The sequence below is a fragment of the Mucor mucedo genome (genome assembly GCF_025094135.1).
Source record: "Mucor mucedo strain NRRL 3635 chromosome Unknown EV154scaffold_73, whole genome shotgun sequence".
Taxonomy (NCBI): domain Eukaryota; kingdom Fungi; phylum Mucoromycota; class Mucoromycetes; order Mucorales; family Mucoraceae; genus Mucor; species Mucor mucedo.
Window position 1 is genome coordinate 118,601 of NW_026252357.1, and position 12,457 is coordinate 131,057.

The following is a 12,457-nucleotide window of genomic DNA, read 5'->3' on the forward strand; positions in this document are numbered from 1 at the left end:
CGCTTGTTGACTCTTTATAGAAAAAGTTATTTTTCTGCTTCTTTATTGAATTAGATTTAAGTGGTGTAAATTAGAAAAAAGGAGGTCACCGAGCAACTTCGCTCAATATTATCTATGTTAACTAACAAATTGAATATCATTATCCAGTTGTTTGAGCTTCACAAATACTATAGCTTTATTCAATTAAGTGCATTGGCAGAAGGATTTGGCTGAACAAAATAAAATGTTCTCGCTACTTCTTCAATCGTTATATCATTACTGCATTTCAAATTATGATTTCTTGAAAAGATTGATTTTCTAGTCTTCTGGTCACTACATTGAGTTACTTGAACTCTTTTAAGTAGGTTTTCCTTAACAAGAACATCCAACAAATTACGCAAAGCCGTTCTTTCAAAAGCTGCCTTAAACCTGTCATGGATGTGTGCCTCGGAAGTACCAGGTCTTCGCATAACATATTCTATAAGGACTTTTTTACAGTCACGAACGATCAGATCTGTTCTATTACCATTGACGTCTGTCCATATATTTGGCAAAATGATTGCTTTTTTCTCGATGTGATCGAAATTCTTTTTGAAATTCTGAACCTCGGAGTTTACAGCAAGTGGATCCACCCTGAGAAATTCCTTAGTATTAATTGACCAGGTACCAATATTTTCGATAGTAACATAACGCAAGGCGCCGAAGCCAACAGGACAAATAAAAGCCGGATCATTAGATTCAAGCAGATGAATTCCTCTTCTTATCGCATCATCATCATATTCAGATCCAATTTGTACTTTAAGTTGATATAATGTTAATCCCAAACCACCTCGGATTTTTAATGCTGAAACGATTGCCTTCAATAAAGCTCCTGTATTTGAGTCTTTGGACTTAAGGAAGTGTCCAAATTCCACTTCCAATTTAAGCTCATCCAAACATGTAATTTTCGTTTCCTTGGGGTCCAATTTGATGGGATCAATTTGCGTCAATTCAGTTTTTTCAACATCCATTTCAAAGACAGACAACGAACGATCTAATTTGTGCTTTTTTAGATCACGAAAAAAAAAAAGATTGATATCACTTACTAGTCAACCTGCTGGAAAAACTCATGGTCTTGAAAGTCTTTAATTTGGACTCTCTGTTTGCCATAAAAACGTTCATCTTTAATAAAAAGAAAGTTAGTATGCTATCAAATTACGCAAATGTTTGCACTTACTTTGTTATCTGATACCAAGTCCAAAATACAGGCCATCATACCACTACTGATGAATTCGGGAGCTATTCTGTTTTTACCAGATTGGAAACTTAGATACTTATCGTACTCTTGCGCTTGTTTGAATAACGACAAAGGGAACACTCCGCACATCAAAGTACTGAATCTTGCTGACATACTGAACTTTGTTCCTGGGATAGAACGTTCCCGTTTAGATTTGATTAAACAATTTCTCTCGCGCATTTTGAGTACAGCAAGATCGAACAGATCGGAGGAATATGAACTGATAATAGCATAAGCAAAAAATGGATCATATACTTCGGTGGGAGTCATCAAAGACATCTATGTATTTGATGAGTACATGTTTGGTTATTTATACAGGGAGTATATATTTTACCATAGCATATCCCATGACAATCCTTAATTGTCTTGATTCTATTTCGTCTTCATATTCAATTTGTGATAATGGAACATCTGTATCCGAATCAAACAATTTTCTTCCTGTAAAGGTTCGTAAATTCAATAAACTCAATCTTTGGACCATTGTAGCTTTTTCGAAGTAAACATTTTCGAAGCAAAATGATTTCTTTTCAACATCATTGTAGTGGTAATCGAAAAAGCGTGGTATATCGCTTACATTCTTTGGGAGAATATTTGTTTGGGTGCTATTAAAGAATAAAATTAATTCATACTTTTTAACAGATCTTCTTCATACTTACTGTGTATCATTCTCGTTTAATCTCTTAAGGAAATACGCCAACAGAGAAAGCAGATCAAAGTTGATGATCTCACAAGGATCAGGATCTTCAATTTCTTCTCGTTGTAAACCTTCGACATAAAACCTACTCCAAAGAATCGAAGCAGATTCCACCTGTTCCGCACGAATAGGATCGGCAAGCAGTTTCGCAATACGGTGTCTGCCAGCACCGGGTGGTTTCGTTGAAAATACTTGGTTAACTCTATGCCAGCGAATAAGCGATCGAGTACGTTGACGCATAATGATATAACAGTACACTAATAGGTCATCTTCTTCATCCGACCAAATCATTCTTTTGTTTCGTCTCGCACGCAAGTCAATAATGTTGGGTGCACCGATAATAACAGGAGTTGATTTGAGATTGTCCAAGTACGTATCCTCTCCTTCTAAAGGCTCATGGGTGCCACCTTTTTCAAATCTAGCATCTAAACCCAAATTTATCATTTTATCATGAGAGTTGAACGCTCTTGTGGAACTAAGATTAATGACACGTCGTCCGCCATAATTTCTACTTCTCTTGCCGACAATACGGCGTTTTATAGGAAACAGCTTAGCCTCAACTGCTTTCCTTGCGCGATGCTCTCTTTTTTGGGACATAGCTGTTTCTACCTTTATATAATACTTCCGAATATCCTGAAGGGGCATTCCTATTTCTTCAGCAATACTTGTACAGATCGAGGTATTCTCGAGAGGTGTCGTACCCTTGATTTTATCGACATATGAGTTGAGAATCTTTCTTTGATTGCGTGCAAGCACACTACATACGGTCCAGTTGTTCGCATGATACATTCCTTTCCAATATTCATACGCTTTTGGATCTGTGGGTGGAGCTTCCATCTCGTCTTCAGGAATTTCATCTGTCAGCTGTGTACAGGAATACTTAAGTTCACTCCAAAATAGAGTCACGTCAACTTGACTATCTAAAGTATGCTCACGAATAACAGGTTGGCCGATTCTTCTTCTGTCCTTAATGCTAACTACGCGGGGTAAATGATAAGAAATAGCCAAATGTCTATACTGATCTTTGTCATCGTCATCAAAGGTAGTGGATTTAGCGAGCTCCAGATATTCCAACCCGTACAACAAAGAACGAAGCTTTCCCCGGAATCTGTTGGTTTCCGATAATAGTTCTTTTCGAATATCTACAGGTAAGTCTTTGCAAATTATGTCCATGTGTGCTGAATCACCAAGATAATTCAAAAGCTTTTGACTAGGATCATAAACACCAATCATTTTGCATACAGTGCCAACTCGCAAATTCGTCACGAACGTGACGGTAGATATACAGCGGTTTTCTTTATCAACACCCGGTAAAGATTCGTTCTTCATCATCAAGTTATACATTTCCGTATACAGCAGTTTAATACGCAGCATTTTAGATCGTATCCAACCAAATTGCATAGCCCTGATCTGCCAGCTAGCCATTAAGTTATTACCAGTTCTTCTTGCTTTAAATTTATGTGCATTGTAAGATAGTTCACCGATATGTTCTTTCAACTTGGTAGCCTCAAACGTATTGTGACCATCTTCAAGACCTTGCAATTTTGATCGCAGACGTGTGATACGGCCTTCTAAGCTTTCTACGGGCGATGTAGTTGTATCGAATGATCTAGGAATTGATCTGTTAGATTGTAAAGCACGACGTTCGATCAATCGTGTTTGAAATTTCTTGCATTCGGGCCCTTCTAAGTCGATATCTTTACGAATTAAAAGCTTTCGTAGGTTAAACCCGCCATACAATAACGGAGCGTTGATTGTTATGGTCTGGGCTTCATTTCGCTTGGCAAGTAACGTTGCAGATCGCCATAATGTTTTGTTGCAGACAGTATATTTTAAGTCTCCATTTAATTCTTTGGCCTTTACAAGATAAGCATCCATTAAATCTTTATTCATTTCCCACATCGGCTCATCCTGTAAAAGCGCAAGCAGTATTTTTGCACGAGCTTCCATATATACATTGACTTGTTCAGGTCGATTGTGAGAACATCCAGCCTTGAAACCAGTATGAGGCTGGGTAAATGTCTTTATAACTGGTGGTACAGAGCTGATATATTTACGTTGGCCAACGAAGTTGGCTGGTTCAGTAACACCCGTCGTTTCAATATGGGTCGATGATTCGGTAAGAGAAACATCACTGTCCTTGGGTGATAATGATTGGCTTGTTGTCGGCATAGTCGTATCCACACCAGATTCTACACCTGCAGTTTGTGACACATCCATACTCATTTCTGATATCTCGGTTGGACTATTTTCGGATGTAACAACCACTGGGTCAGATAAAAAAGTCGTTCGATCGGATGCAATAGTGGTTGGTTCTGGTAAAATAACAGAAGCGCTGTTTGTACTGTCAGTTTCATCGGAAGATGCTGATGAAGATGAAGCGACTGGAGTGGTTTTCGGGTTATGCGTAATAGCAACCTGCTCAGATGTATCAGTCACCTCTGGTTCATCTGTTACTTTAGCGCACGCCTTTTTGAAGTAATCCGCAATTGTTCTAGTACGAAGTTTCCTAGTAGGTGTTGTAGCTGCTGCTTTTTTCTTGTCTTTGCCTTTAGTTGATACTTGCTGCGTACTTACTGGGGCAACCGTAACAATATTTAAATCAACAGCTGGTAACGGTTCAATTGCTACTGTACTTTCGGCTATGGTCTTGTCTTCTATGACAGTCATTGGTGCAGAATTGGGACTTGGTGTCGGTTCACATGCTGATCCAGATTCAATGGAAATAGTTGTTCCATCGTCAGGTTTATCAATTGACAGCGTGGTATTTGTCACAGAGGAAATTTTGTCGATGTCCATAGATGTATCTGGAGTATGACCGTTAAGATGAACACCGGATGAATCATCCTCATTGATAACTACTTGTTCAACGTTTGCAGGAATGGCTTGGATTATAGCTTCTCCAGATGTCTCTTGAGTATGTTTAGCCTTCTTTGCAACTTCTTCTCCGACATCTTCAGGTCGACCTCTTTTTGGGCGATCGAAAATTCGAGCCAAATTTAATTTATGTACAACAGGTCTTGATTCACTTGATTGACTGGTAGTCGCGGTTAAGGTAGATGCGCCTTCTGAAATGGATACATTGGAAACAATGGCTTCAGATATGGGAAAAGTTTCATTAGGGATTGTCACATTGGCTTCAGGAGCAGGAACAGTAGGTTCGCAAATAACCGAGGTAGAAGCAGTTTCGGCATCTGAAGATCCAATGTCTTTGGACGCAGCGGCTTTAGCGGCTTTTCTAACATAAGGAGATTTTTCAGGGGCAGGTTGGCCTTCAATTGCGGTTTTTTTTGGTCGGCCTATCTTCTTTTCAAGTGTTGTAGGATTCACGCTTTTTTTGGCATTAATACGTAAAGTACCAACATTTCGTGTCTTTTTGATATATTTTTGGAATTCTTTATGAGAATGAGGCATATCAATAAAGTAGTCGTTATGGTAAAAAGTCGATTCGTCTAATTCTGCAGGTAAAGGCGGGAGTTCTACCTCAAGGTTTTCGTACTTCATTTTATAGGACTTATACGTAAAATAACGATAACGTCGTTGTCGACCTTCGAATTCCAGAAATCGAAGAGCCCCGTAACGTTGTAAGCCAGCGTCTTTCATTTCTACCATTCTTTCTAAAAGCTTATACAAGATACGATGTTCATCCAAATTCAACGCAAAACCTATTTCCTATTGAAAATGTATTGAGTCGCGGCTATTACTTCTAGTATATATAATTTACCCTTTGTGTGGCGCCATTTTCGCCTGAAGCCAAAAGGACCTGTAAGATTTGACTTTCCATCGAACTGTCGATAAGTACATGAAGAATAGGAACATCTTCTTTCATAGTCTTGATTCGGATTGGGAATTCCAAGGGATCCATTGGTAGATCCTCGTTCTTTTCATTAGACGTGGGTGTTTTCAGTAAGTGAAGACAGCGACGACGCATACCTTTACCGTCTACTTTAAGATCTGATTTTCTAATATAACCTTTGCTACAAAGTTCATCAATAACACGGTTAAACCATTTTCGAACCAATTTTCTGGTGCTGTTAAAGCCCTACAAACGTCCGATTAATATTCGTTTGTTTGACTCGTTTTACTAAGATCGTACCAAGGCTCTCAATACATCCTCACTTAACATAGCTTGGTCCGGTGAATCTTTAATCAAGTCTATCAGTGCATCACGGATACCTACTTGACTATAAGCTTCGCCTTTAGAACTAACGTTGTAAGGAACTGTCTCAACATCTTCATCGGCGATATCAATGACTTGACTTTTGCCAACAAATCGAACGTGTGTACATATATTGGTACGAATTTTGTTGGTTGAGACACCATTACGAACAATGGCCCCTTTTTCTTCCAGAGATTTACAGTAATGGCCAGTTGATCGAGCATCGATATTTAAAGCCTTTGTAACATTGGCTTGGAACAAACCCTTTGATCTGGTCTTAATAATCTCCTTTAAAATAATAACAAGATTGGGGGATAACACAACACCAGGCTAAAAAGCTACAATAAGTACCTAGAAGCAACAATTGTCATATAACTAGCACTTACAGGAAGGCCGACATAAAGTTGACGCTCTTGAAATTCGGCTGAACCCGTAATATATAAGCGATCTCCGTATTTCTCTGTAATGTGCTCAAAGTTACAGTCTGAAATATCAATTCGACTAAAAACAGCATTGCCCTATCAATAAAAAAAAATTAAGTTTTTTTGTCCCACGTCAAGCTTTCTGATTTGCATATTTACAGAAATTGTTTTTGGTTTGCCAGTGGCATTTTTGTGCTGCTTTGATGTAGCTGTTGGCTTGGGCTGCTGTTTATGCTTTTCGGATTCAGAATCTTCACCAGAGTCTTCGCCTTCACTATCTTCACTGTCTTCATTATCAGACATATCTTGCTCAAAGTCAGATTCTTCGCTACTACTGATCGCAGACTCTGACCCTCCTTCAAAATCATCATCAGAATTCCCAGCTTTAACTTTGGCGGATGACTTTTTCTTTTTCTTTGGCTTTGGTTTGGGTTTTGATTTAGCCTTCTTCTTTGCTACAGTCTTCTTTTTGGACGTAGGTGGTCCCTTTCTTTTCTTGGAAACACCGAATAATAATTCGGATTCAGGTGCTTTAACAGACTTGGTTCCGATGTTATCAATTAATCCATCATCTAAGTCCATAGCATTTTCTGGTCCTTGATGGTTGGTCGTGACTGTATTGGCCTGGTTTACTGTTTCGATAGCCGGTGCCTGGTTTACTACGTCTACAATATTTTCATAAAATTCTAAATCCCCTTCTAATTTCAAATAGTTCCAAATGAAGGACTTGTATTTATCGTCTACTAAAGGCGTCATAGAAGTTCCGGCCTTATTCGCAATATCCTTGGATATAATTTCGACATATTCCCATACAGTTTCAATAGAGGAACCTTATGAAAATGAATGAGTAAAAAAAAAAAAGCCAAACTAGCTGACAGAACAAAAGTACCTGAGGTGCCGTCAATCGCTATTTCTTCCTTTAAGCGCGATAGTAAAATGTCAAGCATTCGACAAATGTTTTAATATGCTTATACAAAAAAGGATTGCTGTGTAAGAGTTCAATACACACAGGATGCAAAAATAGAAGAAAAATTATTATAACTTGTCGCATTTTAGTCGTCACAATTTGTTTACCTTGTCCGGCTCGAGCTAAATACTTCGGTAAATAGTACTGCCGCCTGTCTGGATCAATCTTTTGTTCCTTTGGGAATGCATAGTATATAAAACTATGCAGTAAATGCCAGCGTTCCTATAAAGGTAGTGTTTTTTTTGTAACGTACACTAATGCTCAATATAGTAGTTTGTCTCTAATACGCAAAAGCATCAATTAAGTTGGATGCACGTGTATAGATTTGAAGTTTTATGAAAATCACAAGCTGAGAATTATTTTAATACATTTTTACTTTTTATTTTTTTTTGTATTATATTCTCGAAAGTATGGATACCCGTTTTGCATACATGCTTCTGTTCATGTCAAGTATAAATGCAGAGAATCTAACAGAATTACTACAAGATTCAACAGCGACATTAGTGAAAACAGCCACTGAGAATCAGCAACACCAGCAGCAGTTTATTCAAATACTCAACACCATTATTGGAGCAATAAAATTAACGTTTTCATTTTTTAAAACGTTATTGTTTTTATTCTACAAATGTACGGCAACAATACTATCGCCGATTATGTGGTTAACAAGCAATCTCTGGTCGAGTTTTGTTGCCAAACCCTATCATCTATTCATGCACGTAGCTCGTGCTTTATATCCAGTCACCTTATTCTGCATTGCTGCCATCTGCTGTGGTTTATTTATTGGTGGTTGCGCTGGATTTGCTGCCGAAGCATTCTCGTCTATTCTTATATCAGCAACATGGGGACCGCAGCCAAAGGTAATAGAAGAAGAATTAGTTTTAATTGATCATGACAGTATGAAAAGACCCGAAGAAACCGATGAGGAAGAAGAAGAAGAGCATATAATAAAAAGTTCAGCAAATAGCAGTATATGGGAGAACTCGTCGTCATTCTTTGGTGTGCATCAGAATAAAAAAAAGGAAAAAGAACCACTAGTGCAAAAACCAAAAGTTGAATTATGGAGGGAATCTATCACAGATTCGCCCCCACCAGTAACAATACGTAGAATGAAGCTCTCTTCACCTCATAAAAGAAGTGGTTGGGATTGGGACGAAGATGAAGACGATATGTATCATCCTACGTCTTCGAAAAAGCATTTTTAAATAAAAATCCAATTTTCTCAATTTGCGCCTTTTGTTTTGTTTTCTTTATTAAAAAATGTTACTCTGGTCAACTAATTCTAATAACGGCAATGAAACAACCATTCGTCCTAATGCTAAACAAGTTACAGTTAGAGTGTTAAAATGGTCTGCCATGGCTATAATGCTTGGTATAATCACCTTCTTTACATTATTCGGTATTGATTTTAATCCCCATGTCAGTTTAAGGGAATCCTTTTCCCCACCCAGAGCCGAACCAGGCCCACTCGTATCTTCCTGTTTCCAAGACTATACTCCCGAAAAAAGCGAAAACCAGCACTTTGGGATCATTCCAAGCGTCCCCGTAGTTGAAGGCGATGTATGTTATAATTATGCTTCTTTATTAAAACCTGTCAAAAACATCGCCACAATCTACCATACATTTTGGTCCAGTAAAACAAGATTTACTGAAAAAGAATTAGCTATATTGCGATCGTTTATAGCTACACAACCATCAGATTCATATCTGTACTTGTGGGTAGCATTAGACGATGAAAAAAAGCTTGAAAAATGGATACACGACGATAGAATACAAGTAAAAGTAATCAGCAATGACTTGATTGAAAACACACCGTTTACAGAGAACTCTTGGCTATCACAACACCAAGAGCAGAGTAATTTGCTCCGACTGGCCACGTTGTACAAATTTGGCGGTCTTTGGTTTGATTTCAATGTTTTGTTTGTGCGTGATATGTCACCTTTACTTTCGCAAGAGTGGATCTCTCAATCCAACTGTCTCGATAATACTATATCGAAAGGATCGTTTTTACACTTTTTCAAATCCTCTCCCTATGTGTGTGAAATGATAGCTGAGGCTAACCAACAATTGAAATCTCACACCCAATTGAGATCGTTAGGCTCTGATCTGTATTCGCTGATATTTTCACGGTTATTAAAACATAAAATACAGACATGGGCAATGCTACCTTGGTGCTATACGGATCCCTCACAATGTTTAAAGTCCAATTCATTACCCAATGCTTTTGACAATAGTGATTTTGATAAAAGTAAACTCTCCAAGGTATTTGCATATACTTGGCACAGATCTTGGAATTCATCACCAGGTTCCATATTCAAGTACTTGGTAAAACAACACAAACAAAACATTTCTTGGTAAACTCCAATTTCTTTTACAATAATTTACTTTAATATGTTAATAAATTTTCCTTCATAATTATAATATGTTACATTACCCAATACATTCAGTTCAAAAGCTTGCGTCAATTTTATCTTTTTTTCGTTTCAACTGAAAAGATTAATTCTGTATATGACTTGATATGAAACAAGTTGATATAAGTCAGTGTATCTTATAATGTGTCAGTTTATTGAGGCGACAGTTTATGGTCGATATTCGTGCATACATAATACCAATCCCTTGGGATTATTTCTTTTATTTACTTCTTGTCTTTTTTTGTCAAACGGTTCAAACAAAATAGAGATTTCAGATGGCGAGAAAATGCATTGTATTTGAGTATCTAGGCTCATAATAATCCTTTGTATGGAATCTTTTATTCGGGAGTTCTATGAATGTGGGTTAGAGTTTTATAAAAAGAGAAAGTAACAGTTTTTTTTTTCAAATGTTTTTGTTGGCCGCAATAGGAAACCATACCAGGTCACAGTGCTATGTTGCGCTCTTTTTTGAGAACACGATAGGAGTGACCAGGGATAGTACGAAAGCCTTATTCTGATGCAAAGAAACCACTGAAAATGGATGTGGTGACGCCCAAATAAATATAAGCGATAGATACCGATTAGGAAGTTTGGGACAACCAAAAACTATACGGAAGCCATAGCATGGTCTAGAAAATATACAGGCCCTACCAATAGTGTGAATTATTAAGACGATGAACATTTGTAGTACTTTTCTGGTTGGATGTATGAAGAAGAGGGGCATGGCTTTTAACAAGATTACACTCGGGCATCTCAGCTCTGTGCTAGGTTTTATAGTCTTGGGTTTGACTTAGCAATATATAAAATGGGATTGATGTATTACAACGGAACGGGTGTCAAACAATATTAAAAAAAAAAGCTCTCAAGTGGTTCTTAAAGGCTGCGGAAGAAATTGAGCCTTCCAATTCAAATCTGGTGCACTATATCGCTAGAATCTATGAAAATAGAGATGGAGGGATTCAAGATTCCAAAAATGCCTCAATCTAATACGCAAAAAATATATGATTTTGAACATGGGAAAAGTCATAAAACCTCACTCGAAATTCCAATAATGTATTAAGATACATCCAACCCTACTCCAATAAAATGCATTGAATGGTACGCCATGGCTGCTTATAGTGGATGCTCTATTGCGATGACTAGAGTAGGCTGGCTTTATTATAAGGGGTTTGGGTATCCCCAGGATTACGACAAAGCCTTAAATCTGTATCAGAAAGCGATAAAAACAAATGATTGTAATGCAACTTATAGATTTGCATTGAATGGGATAGGATTATTATACTAGAAGGATGGAGTTGTGGTAAAATAATCGCTTAGGCTGGCCATATCATATTTTAAAAAGGCAGTAAATTTAAATAGTCCTGATGCTTTCAACAATGTAGGAAATATTTACAAATACAGATATGGTGCAAATATAGACTATGACGAGGAACAGCAATGATATCTCAAATCCGCCCAAGTTGTCGAAACAAACAATTCCGAACTTTTTTCTGAAAGAGTATTAAACATTGGTATTATGTATCTTGGCGGATTAAGTGGAAATATAGATGTTAGGTTGGCTATAAATTATTTAAAAAAGGCTCTAAGATGGGGAAATGATGAAGCTCAAAATCGCATTAATCAGATACTAAGTAACAATATTTCAGCTCAATCAACACATCCCTCTGTAGTAGTCGACAATTTCAAACCAAGTTCTCACCGTCTTCGGGTATCAGAGGATAGACTTTCTCAAGTAATGGCTAATCTGGAAGAAATACGAAAACTTAGAGTTAGTCAATCGCAAAACCGAGCAGGATGTGATACCAAAATTTTAGATACAGAGAAAAGGAAAAATTTTATACAAAGCAGCGATACAAAAATATCTAATGATGAAGTGATACGTGTATTAGATGATTCCGTAATAATGCCCGTTAATGTCAATGTCGTCCTTGTAGAAACAAAATCAGTCTTAAGTTAAGACAACCATAACAATGATTTAGCAGCTATCATAAAAAGGGTCACCAATCGAGTGTTTTTCATATTAAGGATGTTACTGTTCTGACATCTCAGAAAAACGAACCTGCCAGGAAATTTTTTAAGAAATGAGCTCCACTTTTATTACTGACTCATTTACAAACATTTTTCTAAACTTGCAGTACTTAAGTAAATCGCAAGCAAGTTGGATTTGAATAGGAAAATCAGTAAATTAGGGATACAAGGCACAATAGTCCATTGATCATTAATTACGGTTAAACTGGTTTATCTGAACTATCAGGTTAATTCGATACTAAGGTTTGGCTTTACCCAAAAAAAAAAAAAAAAAAAAAAAAAAAAAAAAAAAAAAAGGCTAAATTAGATTCAAAGCTAATTTAGAATGGCAATGACATCGTCGATTTGCTCGATCAGGTAAGTGAATTTGGACCATCTGAGAGTGCACAAACAATGAATGATATTTTGATTGTGGGGCAAATTACATTTTTACAGGGATAACGTTCACTTGAGGTATCATGATGATTCAAACTCTCTTAAAGCACAATCGGTAAATGATAACTTTAAAACATACTCATTTCATC

General features: G+C 37.2%; 3 protein-coding genes across 3 annotated transcripts; 2 read left to right on the forward strand and 1 right to left on the reverse strand.

Annotated features, from left to right (window-relative positions):
- Window positions 1–179: 179 nt before the first annotated feature.
- Window positions 180–7,477, reverse strand: EV154DRAFT_424298 (uncharacterized protein; the record flags this gene model as incomplete). Its single annotated transcript, XM_051596188.1, has 13 exons — window positions 180–1,012; window positions 1,065–1,140; window positions 1,196–1,534; window positions 1,590–1,857; window positions 1,912–3,941; window positions 4,017–4,756; window positions 5,309–5,621; window positions 5,674–5,991; window positions 6,046–6,438; window positions 6,495–6,556; window positions 6,788–6,995; window positions 7,146–7,313; window positions 7,412–7,477. 13 exons carry the CDS (start codon window positions 7,475–7,477, stop codon window positions 180–182), a joined length of 5,814 nt encoding a protein of 1,937 aa, XP_051455640.1.
- Window positions 7,478–7,685: 208 nt separating this feature from the next.
- EV154DRAFT_604219 (uncharacterized protein) lies at window positions 7,686–8,718 on the forward strand. Its single transcript, XM_051607389.1, has 2 exons — window positions 7,686–7,727; window positions 7,803–8,718. Exon 2 carries the CDS (start codon window positions 7,908–7,910, stop codon window positions 8,697–8,699), a length of 792 nt encoding a protein of 263 aa, XP_051455641.1. The 5' UTR covers window positions 7,686–7,727; window positions 7,803–7,907; the 3' UTR covers window positions 8,700–8,718.
- Window positions 8,719–8,737: 19 nt separating this feature from the next.
- On the forward strand, window positions 8,738–9,928 carry EV154DRAFT_515347 (uncharacterized protein). The gene has a single exon (XM_051602246.1). It carries the CDS (start codon window positions 8,755–8,757, stop codon window positions 9,850–9,852), a length of 1,098 nt encoding a protein of 365 aa, XP_051455642.1. The 5' UTR covers window positions 8,738–8,754; the 3' UTR covers window positions 9,853–9,928.
- The last annotated feature ends 2,529 nt before the right edge of the window (window positions 9,929–12,457 follow it).

What these genes read in the sequence shown, in the direction of transcription:
- EV154DRAFT_515347 (XM_051602246.1), top strand. Translation starts at nt 8,755, where the DNA reads ATGTTACTCTGGTCAACTAATTCTAATAACGGCAATGAAACAACCATT.
- EV154DRAFT_604219 (XM_051607389.1), top strand. Translation starts at nt 7,908, where the DNA reads ATGGATACCCGTTTTGCATACATGCTTCTGTTCATGTCAAGTATAAAT.